Below are 20,087 nucleotides of genomic sequence, written 5' to 3'. Positions count from 1 at the left end.
GGCCGGGGAGCGTACGCGGGGCGCTCCGCTTCCCGTGTTCTCCCCGTCCCCGGCGCCCCGAGAAGAGGTCCGGGCTTTCCCGCGCGCCCCGGGACGCCTCTGCTCAGGTGGGGTGCGGGTCTTCCCTGGGGGCGCGGGCAAGGGAGGCGTTCCGCGCCGGTGGGGCTGCGACTGCTGCACCCGGGGACCGGGAGTCCCGAGTGGGCCGCCCAGCGCAACGCAGCCCCCGCCGCCTCCGCGGGCCGGGAGGCCGGGTGGGCGCACGGGAGCGAGCGTTCGGCGCTTCACCCGCGCCGCGTGCTTCCGCAGGAGCCGGGGGCCCCGCGATGGCCGCGGGACGCAGCCACAGGGAGCCGCGGCGAGGATACCCGGGCGCCCCTCCCTAGCGGGGCGCAGCCTCCTCCTAAGTCCGCCGCCCGACCGGCGGGATGGGGGGCGGAGGGTCTGCCCTAAGGGTCTGCGCGGACCACCGCGGGGGCATCAACTGGCTCAGTCTGAGCCCCGACGGGCAGCGCCTGCTGACGGGCAGCGAGGACGGCACGGCCCGACTCTGGAGCACCGCGGACGGCCAGTGCTGCGCCCTCCTGCAAGGTAGACCCGCTTGGCCGCGTCCTCCGACCTCTCTCTCTGTCCTCCTCTCTGCCGCTCGCCTGCCTCAGACCTGGGCGCTTTTGTCCGCAGACCCCTTCCCCCAAGTCCAGCCCGCGCCCATCGCGCTGGGTGGGGTGGGAGTGCAGAGGGGGCTGCGATACGGGCCAGTGAGCCGAGGGGCGAGGCTGCGAGGGCGCAGATCACCTGTCAGCCGCTGGGTGAAATCCCTTCCATCACGGCAGTTTTAACAAAAACAAATCGCAGCTCTGCCCCTTTCAGCTTCCCTCGTCTCTCACTGGCCTTATGACCTTTGGCTGAACATTTCCTCTCTCGGGGCCTTTGTAGTCACAACGGTGTCTTGTTAATCGGCCTAGGCACTACGGAGTGCACTCCGCGTGGTGTGGTACTGTTTTCCCACCACTCGTGCAGGCAGGGAAACTGAGGCACGGAGTTAAGTAGTTCGCCAGCGGTTTACACAGCCCATGGTGGGGCAGAGTCGAAAACCCCCTCCGTCATTCGACCCGCCTGCCCTGCTCTCTCACTGCCTCATTTCACCCGCAATTTGGCATGTTTGGAAACTCCATGAAATAGCAGGAGGTACACATAGGCGTAAATATTGTTTTACGAAAGAGCCCTACCAGTCTCCCCACACCGATTTATATCTGTGGCTTACTCAAGGGGAGGTGGACGTTTTTCTTACCTCGGGTCCCTGTCACATGCCTGCAGCACGGGAGTGTGAGGTCCCTCTGTTGTCTGAGTGGCTCCTATAGCCCCTGTGGAAGCGCCAGGCTGCTTGCAGTGTGTGCACAGTTAGTTTTCACTGTTGGTTTTTCCACCATAATCAGCAAATCCTGGGTGGCCTGCCCCAGGCCTCCTGGCTCATCTAGGCACAGGGAGTAAATTAGCTTCCGTACTGGAGGATCCTGACCCTGCTGGGTTTCTTTTTTTCATTTCATTTCATTTATTTATTTATTTATCTTTGGCTGGGCCATGAGGCTCGTGGGATCTTAGTTCCCCCCCCACGACCGAGGAGTGAACCTGTGCCCCCTGCAGTGGAAGCGCAGAGTCTTCCAAACCAACAGGTGGGACCGCTAGGGAAGTCCCACCCTGTTGGTTTTATTTTTAATTAATTTATTTTTTGGCTGCGTTGGGTCTTCACTGCTGTGCGCGGGCTTTGTCTAGTCGCGGCGAGCGGGCGCTACTCTTCGTTGCAGTGCGCGGGCTTCTCATTGCGATGGCTTCTCTTGTTGCGGAGCACGGGCTTTAGGTGTGCAGGCTTCAGTAGTTGTGGCATGCGGGCTTCAGTAGTTGTGGCGCGCGGGCTTAGTTGCTCCCCGTCATGTGGGATCTTCCCAGACCAGGGCTCAACCCCGTGTCCCCTACTTTGTCAGGTAGATCTTGACCACTGAACCGCTAGGGAAGTCGCACCCTGTTGGTTTTACATCAAAACTCAGTAGGGATGCATTTTGGACTGCCTGCTATTTGGGAGCTGGTGTAGATAATGGGGAGTTGCCACCACGCACAGATAGTTACACACGTTGTCAAGGCATAGATCTGTTAGAAAATTTAAATCCAGTGTGTATTGCTTTCCAAACATGAGAAGAGTGTCTGGAGGGCTTTCAGAGATGCAGGCTCCTAGGTCTGGATTTCACTGAGCCTTTGGGGGTAGGACTCCAGAATTGGCATTTCTAACAAGCTGTGAGGTGACTGCTGATCGGCTGGCCCGGGGAGCCCTGGGCCTGGGACCCCTCGTGGGAGCCCCGTTTGTAGGCCAGTTTCTGCCTCAGGAAGCTCCAGTCCTTTCCAGGGTGGTTCTGGCCTCGTGGGCATCCGGCTCTGCCCCCAGGGCCCACAGTCCTGCCCAGCCCTGCCCTGCCATCCTCACCCGGCTCTGTGCCTGGCAAGTCCCCTACACACCCACTTTAGTGACCCTCACAGCGGCTCGTCCCCGCAGGACACCAGAACCTGCTTCCTAGCAACGCCACGCTGGACCCTCTGTTGCCCTAGTTGGAGGCCTTCCCACTCCATGGGAAAACGCTATCAAACGGAAAAACTGCTGACAGGGTCGTTTCTTTTATAAGGGTTTGCACTTTAAGAATTGTCAAGGACAGAGGGGACAAAAGTAACCTTTGCTTATCCTGAAATTGCACTGATAGACTTGTGAGAGAGTCATTTTGGGTGTGTGATAATCCTTGTGTGGCCCCCATGGTAAGCAAGGACCTGCCAACTGCTCCTCTGTGGGATTTTTTTTTTTTGGCTGCGTTGGGTCTTTGTTGCCGCACGCGGGATTTCTCTAGTTGCGGCGAGCAGGGGCTACTCTTCATTGCGGTGCGCGGGCTTCTCATTGCGGTGGCTCCTCTCCTTGCGCAGCACAGGCTCTAGGCGCGCAGGCTTCAGTAGTTGTGGCACACGAGCTTAGTTGCTCTGTGGCGTGTGGGATCTTCCCGGACCAGGGATCAAACTCGTGTCCCCTGCATTGGCAGGTGGATTCTTAACCACTGCGCCACCAGGGAAGTCCATAGGATTTTTTTTGTATGAGTGAAATATTAATAAAAATGTCTTGACATTTTAGTGCCCTGTATTTTATAAATATCCTTCTGAGTACATATTTCTTATGTTATTAACCCTTGCAACTGTGAGGTGGATAGAATTGACAGCAGTTTAGGGACTTCCCTGGCAGTCCAGTGGTTAGGACTCTGCGCTTTCACTGCTGAGGGTCTGGGTTCAGTCCCTGGTTGGGGAACTAAGACAAGCTGCGTGGCACGGCCAAAAAATAAAATAACAATTGACAGCAGTTTATTTATTTTTAAAATTTTATTGAAGTATAGTTGACTTACAATGTTGTGTTAATTTCTTCTGTACAGCAAAGTGGCTCAGTTATACATATAAATTTATATATATTCTTTTCCATTAGGGTTTGTCACAGAATATTGACTATAGTTCCCTGTGCTATACAGTAGGACCTTGTTGTTTATCCATTCTATATATAATAGTTTGCCTCTGTGAATCCCAAGCTCCCATTCCTTCCCTCCCCACCCCTGGCAACCACAAGTCTGTTCTCTATGTCTGTGAGTCTGTTTTTGTTTTGTAGATATGTTGATTTGTATCGTATTTGAGATTCCACCTATAAGTGATATCATACGGTATTTGTCTTTCTCTTTCTGACTTACTTCGCTGAGTATGGTAATGTCTTGGTCCATCCATGTTGCTGCAAATGGCATTATTTCATTCTTTTTGATGGCTGAATAGTATTCCATTGTGTGTATATGTGTGTGTGTGTGTGTGTACACACCACATCTCCTTTATCCGTTCATCTGTCGGTGGACGTTCAGGTAGCTTCCATGTCTTGGCTATTGTGAAGAGTGCTGCTGTGATAACACCAGGTTATAGATGAGAACAGGAGATGCAGATGTTTACCGACAGGCAGCATATTCTAAGTGTCTCCTAGACACTCACATGGTGAGGCAGGTGCCGTTGTCAGCACGCCCCAAGCATAGTGTGGTCGCAGGGCTTGTCCAGGGTCTTGCGGCTGGTTGGCGGCAGAGAGGCTTCTCGCCCACCGTGTGGCCCCTGCTCTGGGCAGGACAGAGTTGCAGGGAAGCTGTGCTCCCCCGGGGCCACACGGCTGATCAGCGGCAGACCCTGCAGGTCTCCTGACTCCAAATCCAGGCTCTTTCCACTGCCATCGTAGACACTGCCACCTCGGGGTGAGTGCCAGCTCCTTGCATAGCTTGGGGCCCACAGAAGGCTTCAAAGGAGAGCCTGTTGGTGGGTCAGGCCTGGATTTCTCGGGCAGAGTGGCCTGGGTTGGCAGCTCCCGCCGTGCGTTTTCCTTCTGCAGACGAGCTCACGGTGCAGAAGCAGTTGGGGGCCAGAGGATCTTCCCAGATCTTCCCAGACCAGGGCTCGAACCCATGTCCCCTGCATTGGCAGGGGGATTCTTGAACACTGCGCCACCAGGGAAGCCCTATGTATTTATCTATTTTGGCTGCGCCAAGTCTTAGTTGCGGCACACGGGCTCTTCATTGCTGCACGCGGGATCCTCAGTTGCAGCGTGAGGGCTTCTTAGTTGCGGCATGCATGTGGGATCTAGTTCCCCGAGCAGGGATGGAACCCGGGTCTCCCACACTGGGAGCGTGGAGTCTCACCCGCTGGACCACCAGGGAAGTCCCGTGCCTCAGTTTCTTAATCTGGGAACTGGGGGTGATAACAAGAGGAACCTAGTCTCATAAGGTCATGGTGGGCATCAAGCCAGTTAATAAAGAGTTCCTAGCTCACTGTATTTGCTGTCTTAGCCTTCATGCCCGAAGTGAGTCACAGCACCCCTTGGCACTGTGCCATGCCAGCTCCAAAGCTCTTGGTCATTTGCCTCCCACAACTCTTCATCATCCCGTTTTGTAGATGAGGAAACTGAGGCTTGCCAGCCCTCTGCGCTCCTCCCTCTGGGTCCAGAGCCCTTTCCCCCTCACCTGCCTGTTGGCTTGACTGTGCTGGGTGCCTGTGTCGGATTCAAAGGTGCAAGAGTCTCAGATCCCGCCCCAGGGAATTTGCAGATTGGATTGAGAGAACGACTGCTTAACTAAGGGCTGTGTGCACTTCGGAAGAGCAGGAACTTGGTGGGCTGGGGTAGTCAGGGTTCACCTCTTGGCCCAGGAGGACCTGGAACTGAGACAATTTTTACTTGTTATAAAAAACACACAGCATAGTATTCACCATCTTAGCCATTTTTAATATACAGTTCAGAGACATTAAACGCTCAAAATGTTGCACAGCCATCACCACCATCACCTCCAGGAGTTTTTCCTCTTGTAAAACTGAAACCGGGGGCTTCCCTGGTGGCGCAGTGGTTGAGAGTCCGCCTGCCGATGCAGGGGACACAGGTTCGTGCCCCGGTCCAGAAAGATCCCACGTGCCGCGGAGCGGCTGGGCCCGTGAGCCATGGCCGCTGAGCCTGCGCGTCCGGAGCCTGTGCTCCGCAGCGGGAGAGGCCACAGCAGTGAGAGGCCCACGTACCGCAAAAAAAAAAAAAAAAAAAAAAAAACTGAAACCGTCCCCTCTGAACAATAACCGAATTCCTCCCTCCCCCAGCCCCTGGCACCCACTGTTCTACTTTCTGCTTCTAGGAACCTGACTCCTCTGGGTGCCTTGTATAAGTGGAATCACATATTAGTTGTCTTTTGGGGACTGGCTCATTTCATTCAGCACAATGTCCCCAAGGTTGTAGCACGGGCCACAGTGTCCTTCCTTTTGAAAGCCGAAGGCTGTTCTGCCGTGTGGATCTCATGCGTCTTCTTTATCCATCACCCGTCAGTGGACACGGGCTGCTTCCACTTCCTGACCATTGTGAGTGACGCTGCTGTGAACATGGGTGTGCAAATATCTCTTCCAGGCCCTGCTTTCCATTCTTTTGGGTATATACCCAGAAGTGGGATTGCTGAATCATCTCATGCATATTTTTAAACGGGCACGTGGGAGCACAGGGAAGGCTCTCAGACATAAACAAATCGTTATTAACTTTGTCCTGGTCAAGGAAAAATTCCATCAAAAAACGTTTGTTTTGGGCTTCCCTGGTGGCGCAGTGGTTGGGAGTCCGCCTGCCGATGCAGGGGACACGGGTTCGTGCCCCGATCCGGGAAGATCCCACATGCCGCGGAGCGGCTGGGCCCGTGAGCCATGGCCGCTGAGCCTGCGCGTCCGGAGCCTGTGCTCCTCAACGGGAGAGGCCACAGCAGTGAGAGGCCTGCGTACCGCAAAAAAAAAAAAAAAAAAAAATTTGTTTTAAGTACGGATGTGAAGGAGGCCCACGCTGGCAATTCACTCTAAAGCTCTGTGGAGACCACAGTCTGGGGCAGGTGAGCTCCCCTGTGGGTGCGGATTTAGGAGAATGGGGATGGAGGCCGGAGAGAGTTTGGTCAAGGTTGTGGAGCTGGTGAAGCTGGGCTGAGGACAGGCCCTGCGGCGGCAGCAGTGAGCAGAGCATCAGCCCGGGCTGGGAGCTCGGGGGCAGGTGGCCCAAGCCTGCGTCCTCAGTGGCTTTGTCAGACCCCGTCCATTCCAGCCAGGGCTCCTGTGCTCAGACAACGGCAGGAAACAACTGGCACCTGAGAATGGTAATTCAAGGAGAGTCTAATAAAGGGACGCTTGTAAAATGTGGGCAGAGTGTGGGGAACCGCTGTACTTACGGCGAGTACCAGAGGAGCTGTCACCATCCCCAGGCCTGAAGGACGGAGGGTGGGAGCGGTCACTGCCGCCTGGAAACGGCTGGGGAGGGGGCTCCCTCCGGGGAGGCGTGACCATGGTTTGAGGGCCTCGGCCAGCGCGTCCTGAACTAGAGACCCCTCCTGGGGCTCCCGACTGTCTGAACCCTGCGGGCAGCGGAGGAGACCGGGAGCCCACAGCGGGTGGGGGGCGCTGCAGGGCGCAGGCTGGAGAAGACGAGGACCCACGGGGGCAGACGAAAGACTCCAGGGGCAGCAGGGCGAGAGGAGGCCCCGCTTTTCATGCTGAGTTGAAGGCGTGTTCAGCTGGGCCGTGCCCACTCCAGGCCCCTCTGCCCCTGCAGACCCTGGTCTCCAGCGCGGCGAGCTGCTGCTGCGTGGGGAGGGGGCACTTGGACTCTAAACCTCCGGCAAGTCCAGGGGCGTGCAAGCCGGGAGACGGGGCCGGCTACCTTGGCAGGAAACCCTGAGCCTCAGCATATTCTTTTGAACATAATAACCGCGTTTTATCTGCATTCTATATCTCTTCAAAAATATTTATTTTTAGTTTGGCTTTCATGCTTATTCTGCACAATTCCAACAGCTTGTGGCCGAGGCGCTGTGGTCCCTGGAGGCATGATGGGCCCTCCCTTCTCCGAGCCCTCACTCCTCCACCGCTGGTGATCCTGCCGGGGCGGTGGAGCCCTGTCGTTGGTCTGTGGATTATAGTCTGTGGATTATAGTCAGGGGCGCGCTCCGCAGCCCCCAGGGCCCCTGTGCTGCAAGGGCTCTGAGCCCGGATCGCTTCCTTGGGTTGTCAGATGTGAGATGGGCGTCTTGTGCTGGAGAAGGGGCTTGTGCGGGGGAGAGCCTTGATCGATGCAAGGACCCCCGCCAGCTTGGCCAGTCCCCTGAGGGGGCAGAGGGTCAGCCTGGCCCAGCTTCGGGGGTGAGTTTTTTTACATTGAAAAACTTCTTTTTATTGTCACCTCTTTTCTTCAAGTCTGTTTATATTTTTGTTGATTTGCAATCAGTGTATATATCCGTTTTTTTTACTTCTGCGTATCAGAAAAGCTGTCCCACTCTCACAGTCTTGGTTAATGACTGCAGTTTCACCGAGTCTAGGTGCCACGCTTGGATTTTCAGTGTTTTTCTTGGCCTGGTTGACGGGTTCACATGACGCTCTGCCTTCCTGCTGTCAGATGCTGCTGAGATGGGACGGAAGGAGCTGGAACGGGAGTGACACCCCGAGGGAGCCTCTCCTGGCCTTGGTTAGCACTGGGGACTCCTCATGGTGCTGCGCCCTCCCGACCCCTCCTGATGGCTGATCTGGTCTCGGGGAAAGCTCGTTGAGAATCCTCAAATATTTTATAAACATTTTGGGATTGGCAAAAAGCTGGGCTGTGTTTTGCCAAACACATTTGCCCTCAACTTTTTGTTTGTTTGTTTGTTTGCGGTACGCGGGCCTCTCACTGTCGTGGCCTCTCCCGTCTCCCGTTGCGGAGCACAGGTTCCGGACGCGCAGGCTCAGCGGCCATGGCTCACGGGCCCAGCCGCTCCGCAGCATGTGGGATCTTCCCGGACCGGGGCACGAACCCGTGTCCCCTGCATCGGCAGGCGGACTCTCAACCACTGCGCCACCAGGGAAGCCCTGCCCTCCGACTTTTAAACTGATGCGTACTTTGAGGGAAACAGTCTGCAGCCTCTTCCCGTGTTTACTTAATTTACGCAAATGTTGTTTTCCTAGAGGCCTGGTATGTGCTATCCAAGAAGACGGGAAAACGTTTCTTTCTTACTTTAAAAAAAAATTCTGTTTCTTAGAACTCAGGAAGTTGGGTTCTTCCAAGAGAAACTAAGCTTGACCCCAGGGCCAAAAAAAAAAAAAAGTAAGTGTGAATCAGCTTGAAACTACCCAGGAGATTCTAAATCCCCGTCTAAGATACCAGACATCTAGATGAAATTTTAAAATCCGATCAAAATCCTTAAAGTAATAAATATAACGCTCCCATGTGTTATTATTTGCATTCATCAGCCTCCTCGTCTGTGAAATGGCTCTTAGGTCTAACATTCCTTTGCTTCCGTTGATTTTCTGGTCCCTGAATTCTTCTCCAGTAGAGTCAGCTTCAGTTTGCTGTTGGAAGTGCTTATATCCGAGATGGAAACACTTTTACCTGAAAAACAGGCCCTACTGTGTCCAAGGATGGAGGATTCCTGGGCTGCTTAATCACGGTCGAGTGGTAAACATCGACCCCACAGCCAGGGTGAGAGTCAAAAGATCTGACAACTGCCCCGTAAGAGGATGACCAGGTGCACTTGGCCGAGACCCCAGACTGCGGGGCCCTCCCTCCGTCCCAGACCTCCACCCTCACTGTGTCTACTTAATCCACTGTTTCTGCCAAATGCCTGAATTCTGGCCCCAGGGGCCCCTCCTGCTTTGGTGTGTGCTAGCTTTTCTCCCAGATGCTCTTCCTCTTCTCCCGACAGACACGGGTACTGCGTAGACCCTTCCTTGCCTGCCACACCCAGGCTTCTGCTCTGTCGACCCTCGTCACACTCTGTCCCAGCACGTATCAAGCTCGACTGACTGTCCCTCCTTCTGGGCTGGCTGCTCTGTTTGAAGGCAGGGAATGTGTTTTAATTATGTCTGTTTCTGTATTTGTGTCCGGCAGCTGCTGTGACCAGTGATCACATTGGGTTTCCTTAAAACAAGTTTATTCCGGCACAAGTCTGGAGGCCAAAAGTCCAAAATCAGTGTCACTGGGATGAAATCAAGGGGTTGGCAGGGCTGGGTTCCTTCTGCAACCTGTAGGGGAGAATGCCGTTGCCTTTCCAGCTTCTGATGGCTGCTGCACCCCTTGGCTTGTGGCCGCATCACTTCCATCTTCAGGGCCAGCACCTGCAAATCTCTGCTCTCTCTTCACGGTGCCTTCTCTGTGTCCTCAGATCTCCCTCTGCCTCCTCTATGTGTGTATTTATTTATTTATTTATTTATTTGGCTGTGCCGGGTCTTAGGTGTGGCATGAGGGATCTTTAGTTGAGGCATATGGGATCTTTAGTTGCAGCATGTGGGCTCTCAGTTGCGACATGCAGGATCCAGTTCCCTGACCAGGGGTCGAACCTGGGCCCCCTGCATTGGGAACATGGAGTCTTAACCACTGGACCACCAGGGAAGTCCCTCTGCCTCTTTCTTATAAGGATGCTTGTGATGGTGTGTAGGGCCCACCCTGATATCCAGGACAATCTCCCCGTCTCAACATCCTTAATTAATTGCATCTATAAATGTATCTTCTTCCAAGAAAGGTAACATTTCTAGGTTCCAGCAATTAGGACCTGCTCTCTTCGGGGCCAGAATTCTGCCTACCACAGTGTCTGTCCCCAAATGTAAGAACAGCTCACGCCTTGCGTTTACACAGCCAGCACAGGAACACCGTGAGATAGGCATTGTCACTCTCCCCATTTCAGGTGAGGAAATCGAGGCACAGAGCGGTGAAATAAGTTGCCCATGGGCAGCCAGTAGCAGCACCAGGCTTCTGGCCCAGGCATTCTGGTTCCGAAGACCATGCCCTTGGCCCCTGTACTTCCTGCGTCTGTAACATGGGGTTTGTTGAATGACGGAGTGAATACAAGTAGCTGAAAAGTTTGAAGAAGCCTAAAAGGAGACGACTAAGAAGGGGGAGGGAAGGAGAGGAGGGAGGAAGGATTCCAGGGCAGGCTAAGTGCCCCCTGAATTGCTCCTGGCCCCCACGATTCCTGAGATTCTCCCAGACTTAAAGCATCATTTCAACACGCTAGTCACTACTGGACTTGCTGCAAACACTCGCCGCCCCCTGCTTTCTTCCCTTCCTCCCCATCTCAAACATTCTCAAAGAAAAACGGGAGCTGGCATGCCCTGCTGTGCTCACGTCTCCCCTGCTCATCTGTAGGGCACGAAAGCTACGTGACCTTCTGCCAGCTGGAGGACGAAGCCGCCTACACGTGCAGTGCTGACTGCACCATCAGGAAGTGGGATGTGCTGACCGGGCAGTGTCTGCAGGTGTTCCGGGGACACACGTCCATTGTGAACAGGTCGGTGTGCCTGCCAGGCGGGGAGGACTCGGCCTCTCCTCATGGTACCCGGCCGAGTCCCAGGGGACAGAGATGTAGGCTGTGGGGCCCCTGCCCTGGAGGAACTTAGCTTCCCTGGGGAACACGTGTGGACATGCGGGGAGGTGGTCCGGAGCAACAGCAGTGGAAGGACAGCAGTGTCCCCAGCGCAGCAAGCGCTAACTGCCCAGGGCTGCAGGTTGGGGGGCTGGGAGGCGGAGGTGGGGCAGGGAGGCACCACCAACACTTAGACCAGAGCCTGAAAGCCCTCCCATGGCCCTGGCAGGACAGCTGCCCCCAGCTGGGTGCAGGGAAAGGGGTTGGAGGCTACAGCTCCCACCGAGGGAACAAATTCCACAGGAAATGGCTTAATTGGTACCTGATGGTGGACTGGGGGCTCGGAGGAGGGGCAGAATGGGGATTGTTCTGAAGAGGGAGTCGAGGGTGTTTTTAAACCTCTCCTTTCCGTGTTGCTGTTGAAGATATCCCAGACCCTCCTTCTCGTGGAGGTTTGAATTTTTGCAAAAATGTATTGAGTTTGGGTCTGAGCTGAGCCATGGAAATTCCTTGGTGATCAGATCAATTGGACACTATCTCTGCAACTTGGGGCCCGTCGCAAACTCCCGAGGGAGTGCCCGGTATGAGCAGGAGTCTGGGCACCGGGGCCCTCGTGACCTCACTGGCCAGGAAGGGCAGCTGCCCGGGCAGCGAACTAAGCAGGGAAAGGGCCCAGTGCAGGCGGGCATTGGCGGGGAGGGGGGCAGGGACGGAAGGATGTTCTCAGCCAGAGGGGATGCTGGCAGCGTGAGCTTTGTGGAGCCTGGGTCCAGGTGGGACCCGTCTGGCCTAATGTTCCAGCGCACGGTGGGTGGAAACGGTGGGTCAGCCCGATCATTAACTGCCCAGAGTACCAGCTGCCTGTAGACGGAACGGTGCTCCCACAGGGCGGGAACAGGGGAGCGTCGCTGAGCAGAGAGGCACGAGGGTCGTGTTGGCTTGATGGTTCTGAGTGGGGAAGGACCCCAGTGGGGACCCCATAGAGCTCTGCCCCAGCCCCCGCCTCCTGCAGCTGAGCTTTTATCCCACCTACACCCCTTAGATAGAGCAGGCGAGGCCCGGGGTCCTGGGAGACCAGCCAGCACCACGCAGGCGGGGGCGGAGGAGGTCTGGAACTGGGACCCGTATTTCAGCTCTTGCTGGCCTCTTCCACACTCTTTCTTGAGAAAGAAGTTTGTGACTGAGGAGAAGTGTGGGCCTGGGGCGCCTCCTCTAGTGAGGCTGTGAGCGGCCGGAAGGGCTGACAGAGGATGGGGTGGGTGGAAGAAAGCCACATCTCAGGTGACCAGCCGGCCCTCCGGTTGTACCTGGAAACGAATCAGTGGCTCCTCAAAAGTAAATCTGGACAATTAAGGCTAGAAATGATGTTCTGCCGGGTGTAGACTCTCCCGAGTGCACATATGTTCACACACAAGTACACATATGCACTCATGCACGCACACACACACACACGCGCGCACTGTTTTTGAGCAGTTGGCCGTTCTAAACATCTCTGGGTGCATATTTGCATTATTAACTAACTGCTCACAAATGCGTGATGGCCCTGAGGTGAGAACACGGGCTACACTTCTCGTGTTTTCAGAGCCGGGCCAGGTGTGTGAGCTTCTGGGGGCACCGGCCTGGCCCGGCGTCCCTGCCGTCACAGGCCACACCCGGCAGGACTCGGGCCCCCAGAACATCACCCGAGGCACCAGGTCGTCACTTTCCTTTAGAAACACACATGTGGTGAATACCGTACCTCCTGGCATTAGGGAAGAAGCCATCAGTAGAAAGTGTGCTTTTCTTGTGCTGCATCCTTAATGACTTGTGGGAAGTGAGAACCGCCCAGAGGTGAGAGGCCGTGGAAGGAAGGTCTGCTCTGTTCCGTGTCCATCTTTCCTCCTGCCCGTGCTAGGCTCCCAGGCAAGACCTTTTAAAAGAGGGGTGCCTCTGAGACTGAGATGGGGGTCCTGACCCCTCTGTGGCCACACAGACGACACGCCCCATTCCAGGTTCAGGCCGCAGCCCTTTGGGGGTGGTGTGTAAATTAGGGTCCACCCTCATGCCCTTTGAAGTTATACACAGAGTTCTATGCTAGAGACAGATGTGTATTTTCTGCAGAGAAAGTCTTAGCATACATCAAAATGAGAATAGGAGTCATGAATAGTTTGGCAGGCTCTGCTCCCCCCCACCCCCCCGCCCCTTCATGGGCTCTCCTGGCTCCCTCACTATTCCCCTGCTGCAGGGGGCCTCAGATTCCTCAGCCTTGAGATTTTCTCAGACTCGGGGCTCCCAGTCACTGGGACCATTCATTCTTCTCACCCATCACCTGGGCTCGTTGAACACGTAAGACGCCAGCCTGCCGGGCAGCCCTGCGCGCTCTGACCCCTGACCCTTCCCCTCTTGCCACCAGGATCCTGGTCGCCAACAACCAGCTCTTCAGCAGCTCCTACGACCGGACAGCTCGAGCCTGGAGTGTGGACAAGGGGCAGGTGGCCCGGGAGTTCCGGGGCCACCGCAACTGTGTGCTGACTCTAGCCTACTCTGCCCCCCAGGACCTCCCTGGGGCTCCGTGCACGGAGGAGGCCGTGGCCAGGGGGCTCCTGGTGACGGGCAGCACGGATGGCACGGCCAAGGTCTGGCAGGTGGCCAGCGGCTGCTGCCACCAGACACTGCGGGGCCACACAGGTGCCGTGCTCTGCCTGGTGCTGGCCACACCTGGCCACACGGCCTTCACTGGAAGCACAGATGCCACCGTCCGAGCCTGGGACATCCTGAGTGGGCAGCAGCTGCGTGTGTTCCAGGAGCACCAGGGCTCCGTCATCTGTCTGGAGGTGAGGCCGGCCTGGCTGCCAGGGAGGCCCCTGGCTCCTCCTCTGAGCTGCCGCCCCACCCAGGGTACCAGTCAGCTCAGGCTGTGGAACAAAGTACCACTGACTGGGCAGCTTAAACAGCAGAGGTTGATGGGCTCACAGCTCTGGAGGCCGGAAGTCCGAGATCAAGGTGCCAGCAGGGTTGGTTTCCTCTGAGGCCTCTCCCCTCGGCTGGTAGATGGCCATTCCCCTGGTGTCCTCACACCGTCTTCCCTCTGCTTCCAGACTCCCTCTTCTCGTAAGGACACCAGTCATACTGGATGAGGTTTCACTCTAATGCCCTCATTTTAACTGAATTACGTCCTTAAAGGCCCTATTTCCAAATACAGTCACATTCACAGATACCAGGGTTAGGGCTGTTGCCAACACATGAATTTTGGTTTCCGTCCGTGTGAAGTGAGGATTACGTCTATGTACAAACCGTGGTCCATAATTCCTAAATCCAAAAGTTGAAAAAAAGGAAGGTTTTTTCTTAGGCTTGGCATCAAAACTCATTTCGATATGAGGCTGGTTGTAGTTAAGTTTAATCTCACTTCCTGGGACTACGTATACCTTTGCTGTGGAAACACGAGTGTGTTCCTCAAATCCAGAAACTCCCGAAACACATCGGCCGAGGTTTGGATTAGGGATTACGGACGTGGAGCTGTGCCCACCCCGGGTTGTCGTGAGGATTTAGTGAGTTGACAGCGGACGCAGTGCCTGCCGCAGAGCCTGTTCTTGACGCCCGTCAGCCTGTGATACTGTTGCTATGAAGCGTGTGTTGCTATGAGGATGTGTGGCCTGCACTTGGCGGGCATGTCTGCAGCATATGGTCCCTCCATCTAGATATTAGGGTCTGGATGTTCCTGGCCCGGGTCGTGGCCACAGCCCTTTCCCTTCTCCAGGCCAGTTCCCACACCCGAGGTGAGCAGGTTGGGGTGCAGTGCTCGGAGGCACCGAGCCTCTGGGGAGCCACCGATGAAGCGATGGGGGTGGCCTCGAGGTGACAGGAAACAGTGTGTGGCAGTCCCCTGGAGAGCCAGGTCAGGAGGCCCGTTTTGGGTTCTCGAGGTGAAGGGCAGCCCTAGGGCCCCAGGACCAGTGGAGTAGAGAAGGGCTCCACTTTGCTTGGACAGAACCATCTCTGGCCCCTGGTGAACGTGAGGGCCCATGTTTGGTTGGATAAACTGCATTTTTCTAGTGATGGGGGCAGGGCGGGGGAGTGGTTGTTACTGAGCTAAGAGTCGGCCACCTGGTTTCTTTTTCTTTTTTTTTTAACTTTGATTTTTTAAAAAATTTTTATTGGAGTAGAGTTGATTTACAATATTGTGTTAGTTTCAGGTGTGCAGCAAAGTGAATCGGTTATGCATACACATATATCCACTCTTTTTTAGGTTCTTTTCCCATCTAGGCCGTTACAGAGTCCTGAGTAGAGTTCCCTGTGCTCTACAGCAGGTCCCTAAGCCACCCGGTATCTGATCCCGGGATTTGGGGAGGCGAAGGGAGGACCGGCAGGCACCTGGGAGGCAGCACTGTGTGTGATGGGGAGAGGTGTGCAGGGGGCAGTGGGGATGCATCCTGGGCGGGGCGCGGGGGGACGGGCTCTGGGTTCCTGAGGACGCGCGGGGTCTCTGGGCTCAGTCTCCTGGTACCGCCCAGGGGCAAGTCCGTCTCCCACGTTGGAGTCAGCCCGCCGGGCGTGGAGCCCAGTGTCGCGCACAGCAGTGGGAGCGAATGTGCCCGGGAGCAGAGCTGGGGGGAGCCCGGGCCTCTGCAGGAGGGTACTCAGGAGCCCGCGAGCAGCTCGAAGGCCAGGCCAGCTCGTAGTGTGGGGTGCCACTGGGGTGGGGTGGGGAGCTCCCAGAGTGAAGTCAGTTGGTCGCCGCCAGCGTCAGGAGCAGCGGGCCCCTTGCCGAGGCCGGTCCGAAAGCAGAGCCTGAAGGGACGGGCACAAAGGCAGCACACACGCAGGCGCTGCGGCAGCAGTGGCGCTTGACTCAGGAAACGCAGTTATTTGGTTTGTCGGTTAGTTACTTCATTAGCTGTTACGTCACAGGCTGCTTCGCCCCACGGTGGGACTGAGGCAGAAAAGCCCCCGCTTTTCAGAGTAGTTGGGGGATAAGATTCTGCTCGATAAGGTCCAGGGCCACCATCTCCACAGTAGATGGCCTGGCGCCTTCCCGAGAAACGGAGGACCTGCCGACTCCCGGCCGTCCAGGCTTCCTTTGCTTTGATATGACGTCCCCTCAGAGGGGGCCACAAGGGCCCCTGTAGCTTGGATGCTGTATCGTCGCGTCTCCCTGCTGTGTTTCCCCAGTACAAACTCAGACCTAGGTTACCGTGACTTGGGAGACGCATGTGTGGGTGACCTTTGGGTGTGCTGGCCTTGCCCGCTTTCCAGGGTCCCTCCCTCTCCCCACCGTGGCGTCGGGGAAGACCCTTCCCCCCCATCTGCCTCTTTAATAGGAGGGCTTCCCCACGTCCCCCCTGCCATCAGAAACTTGCAGGGCCACCTGCCAGTCTCGGCCCCAGCCCGTGAGACCCTGGCCACGTGGGGCCGTCCCTGGGACCCTGCTGTCACCGCTGGGCTGAGTGTGAAGCACAGCAGAGTCGGGGGTGGCACCCCCCGCCCCTGCTCACCTTACCTTCTCCAAATAGGTGACCCTCGGTTCACGTCTGCACGTCTGTTTCCTTCCTCTGTCCCTTTCCTGCACGTCCACATGCAGGTTGAGCCACCTAAGCCAGGGAAGAATCCCTCCTTGGGGACCTCCCAGAATTCCGACCCCCCCCACACCCAGCTCGGCGAGCGGTGGGCTGCCTTCCCAGATGCCCTGCAGAGGCAGGCAGGGTTCCCGGGGGTCTGGAGACCCAGGATGGTTCTGTGAGCCCTGCGGCCTGGCCTCTGGCATTGTTTAGGGAGGAAGCACTCGTGCTGGCAGGTGGAGAGTGAGGGAGTTGTCATCCGTGGTTTCCCGTTAGGCTGAGTGTGAGGTATCCGCTGGGATCCCGGGGGGCCTGTTGCATGGAGCTGCGGTGTTTACACCGTCCCTGGGAAAACAGGTCAGGCCCTTTTGTGTGTTGAGATAAACTTGGGGGCCACCTTTTCAGAGGTTGGGGAGAAGAGAGGAAGCTCACAGAGCTATGCAGCCTCCTATGCCCGTCTCTGAACCATCGGCCCGTGTGGATGAGGTACCCACTGCGGCATCCTGCCTCCTCCTTGCAGGCCTGCGGCCCACTCTGAACTTTCCGGGAGCTGAGGCGAGGCCCAAGAAATCGGCCAAGCCCTGGAGGGCCTCTGCCTTTCCTCTTCACCGTGGCATGTGTATCCAGGGTCAAGCACGTGAACCCCAGAGGGTTGCAGAAGCCAGGTGAGGGCAGAGCAGGAGTGCAGAGGCCTTCTACGGAGAAGGTGGGCCAGAGCAGCGGTGAGGGCCCACTTCCAAGTAACAAAGGGCCGAGACAGAATTTGAACCCAGGACTGAGCATGCAACCTGTGCTTTTAACAAGCAGCTTTCATAAGGTGTGTCTGGGCCCATACCGTGCTGGAGTTGGGGAGCCTCTTCCGACAGGAGGCTGAGTGCCCGGAGCCTGGCTGTGCTCTGCACCTGGCCCTCTGCTCACCACGTGGCCCAGCTGCTTCTTTCCCGCTGCCCTGTGTGTGGCCTGTCGTGAGTGGAGGGGAGGGCGAGGCCGCACCCCTGGGGCCGCAGCAGCAGAGCCCCAGGCCTGCCCTCTGCTTGGGTGGATCACGCGCAGGGAGATGGCCCATAAGCCCCGTCCCGTCGTCTCGGAGCTGCCTTGGCTGCTGGGAGGGAGTCCTGCTGGACCAGCCCTTGTGACTCACCCAGTCAGGGTCTGTCCTGCTTTCCCCATCTGCCTTGAGCCTCTCTGGTCTCCGCGGGCTGCCCTGCTGCTCCCCGTGGGTGTCCTTTCAGGAAACCAGCCAAAGCACGCAGTGAGGCGTCCGCCCGCTTATCAGCCTCGGGGCTCAGGATCTGTGCTTTGAAAGTGTGCTGCTTTTTAAGCACGTGCGCCAGGCCCTGCGTCGTCAGGACACCCGCTATGCGCAGGAGGCGTCTTCCCTTTGTCTCGGCCACTGTGGACGCTCAGTGCCTCCTTCACGGGGCCGGGCAGACAGAGCTGCAGAGGCCGAGTGGCCTAGATGTGCCACTGGGGCCTCCATCTCATAGGCTGCCCATACCCACTCCCCTTATTATAGGTCTGGGAGCCTCAGTGGGTAGTTTGGAGAGTGGTCCCTGGAGGTCTGGGGCTGCCTCTGGGAGTGACACTTGGTGGGGGGACAGTCGAAACACTGGGGGCCAGTGGCAATCGGCCTGGGGGGCAGGATGCAGACAGTGCTGGGCAGCATGAGGAGGGGTCCTGGAGGGTGGCTTTCCCCCAAAAGATGAGGGGGGATCAGCACAGAGAGGACTTGTAAAGGTATGTGCCCAGGGATCTCAGGGCACAGCGAGGACATGTGTGCACCTGGGGAAGCCGGGCCACATTCAGGCTCCAGGCACAGGGCTGACGGGGGCGCCCCGAAGGCCGAGAGCAGGTGGGGATGCCCGGCAGGTCCCCCTGCCCTTCTCGATGGTGGTGCAGACGGAGAGAGGACTGGGCGATGTTCTGCAGAAGCCCTCGGGTGTGCGGACATCACACAGGGCCCTGTCCTCAGGGAGTGGACCAGCAGCGGGAGAGGCCAGAAGCCAGGCTCCATTGACTGGGCCAGTCCTAACCCCAGTAGGACCGGAGGGCGGGGCCTGAGAGACGCAGGCCAGGCCTGTCGCCCACTTGGTCCGCCCTCAGCCTCTGCCTCCAAGAGGTATACGCGTCCCTCGAGATTGCACCCCCTCTGCCGTAGCGATTGGCCCAAGGCCAAGTTTGACCTGTGCTGTGGCTGTGGGGTGGAAAGATGCACTGGGCCAGAGTCCTATTCTCTGGGATTTAAACTGGGAAGTAATATGGGGAAACTGAGTCAGCTGTGGGAATTGGAGTGGAAAGTGGCCAAGATGGGTAGGTAGTGTGAGCTCGAGCTCGGAGGACTCGGGATGAGTTAAGGATGCCCGTTCCAGGGGCTTCCCTGGCGGTCCAGGGCTTAGGACTCTGCGCTTCCACTGCAGGGGGCATGGGTTCGATCCCTTGTCGGGGAACTAAGATCCCGCAAAACAAACTAGGCCCGCCGCCTGCTGCCCCTGGGAGAAGGACCTCATCTTTCCTAAGCCTCCAGCGGCCCCTGGGCCCCAGCGGCGTCCTGGATGGCTGTCTCGGGGGCTTGTAGCCTGCCCTCCTCTTCCTGGGCCCTGCAAAGTGGGAGGAGGCCTGGTGCCATCAGCCAGCTAACGGCAGCTGAGTACCCCACTCCGCCAGCTTTCGGTTCTCGTCCGTGTCTCCGATAACCAGAGGTGCTGTGCTTGTCAGGAGCTCCCTGGGCTGCGTGGTGTTTGCTGTAGGGAAATTTGCAGAATTATTTCAATTGTCTCTGGGCTTCCCTCACGCTAGTACCCTGTCCCTCTTGGCAGGGGTGCTCCTGGGAGGGGGGCTTCCTCATGCCCTTCCCTTGTCTCCCAGGCCCTTTCCTAACCTCCTGCAATGCCAAGAAGGGGTGTGAATGCCACTTCAGCTGGCAGCGGCGAGCAGGAAGTGGGGGAACCTGTGTCCAGGGGCAGGGGGGCAGGACCCCATGATGGCCCCTGGGTGTCCAGCTCCGGTCCCAGCAGAGGGCTACCTTACACACACCGCGGTCAGTCAGGTTACTTCTAGAGCTTTCTCCTATCTCCCTTCCCCAGGCAGAAGTCCAGTGTGAAAGCCCTGCCCTGGGTGCCCTTTTCTCAGCTGGAACAGTACCAGGGAACCAAAGTAGCTACAGGTGGAGTCACATTGACCTTCCCGGGGGCCAAGCTGTAGGAAACTGCTGAAGAGAGACACCTGGCAGTAGTAGCAGCAGTGCTGGCCGACGTCTTCTGGTCCTTGCTCTTAGGGCGCTGAGCGCTGTACGGTCGTGTCTGAGCAGCACGGAAGGGTCTGGCGTGATCCTTGTCTGCGGGCGAAGCCGCTGAGAGCAGAGTCACTGACTTGGCCAAGGGCCAGTCAGGATCTGAAGCCGGGTCTGCCTGAGCTACACGGCCCTGAGGGGAAGAGAGGAGCTTCGGGACCTTGGGTGCTGGAGTGGGTAGTGGTGGGGGGCGACCCAGGGGCAGGGGCATTTCTGGCTTGTCCACAGTGTCTCCACTGAGACCTGCACGTGCCCCTCTCCACGTTCCACAGAGAGAGGTTTGGAGGGGCTTCCGGGGTGCCCCCTACGGTCAGCGGTACCCGTGTCCGGTGCCGA

The 20,087-nt window shown here is 57.2% G+C and overlaps 1 protein-coding gene across 1 annotated transcript in view; it reads left to right on the top strand.

Moving 5' to 3' along the window:
- The first annotated feature begins 15 nt into the window (after positions 1–15).
- WDR86 (WD repeat domain 86) overlaps positions 16–20,087 on the top strand; it is a 24,239-nt gene continuing 4,167 nt past the window's right edge. The window contains exons 1-4 of the mRNA XM_024754506.1: positions 16–107; positions 310–591; positions 10,712–10,853; positions 13,321–13,909. Of these exons, the coding sequence (XP_024610274.1) occupies positions 429–591; positions 10,712–10,853; positions 13,321–13,909 (894 nt within the window). The 5' untranslated portion in view covers positions 16–107; positions 310–428. The remainder of the gene's footprint in view (positions 108–309; positions 592–10,711; positions 10,854–13,320; positions 13,910–20,087) is intronic.

The sequence above is a fragment of the Neophocaena asiaeorientalis genome, unplaced genomic scaffold (assembly GCF_003031525.2).
Source record: "Neophocaena asiaeorientalis asiaeorientalis breed wild unplaced genomic scaffold, Neophocaena_asiaeorientalis_V1.1 scaffold407, whole genome shotgun sequence".
Lineage (NCBI taxonomy): Eukaryota > Metazoa > Chordata > Mammalia > Artiodactyla > Phocoenidae > Neophocaena > Neophocaena asiaeorientalis.
Note: the sequence above shows the minus strand (reverse complement) of the source record. Positions and strands in the feature narration are given on the sequence as shown.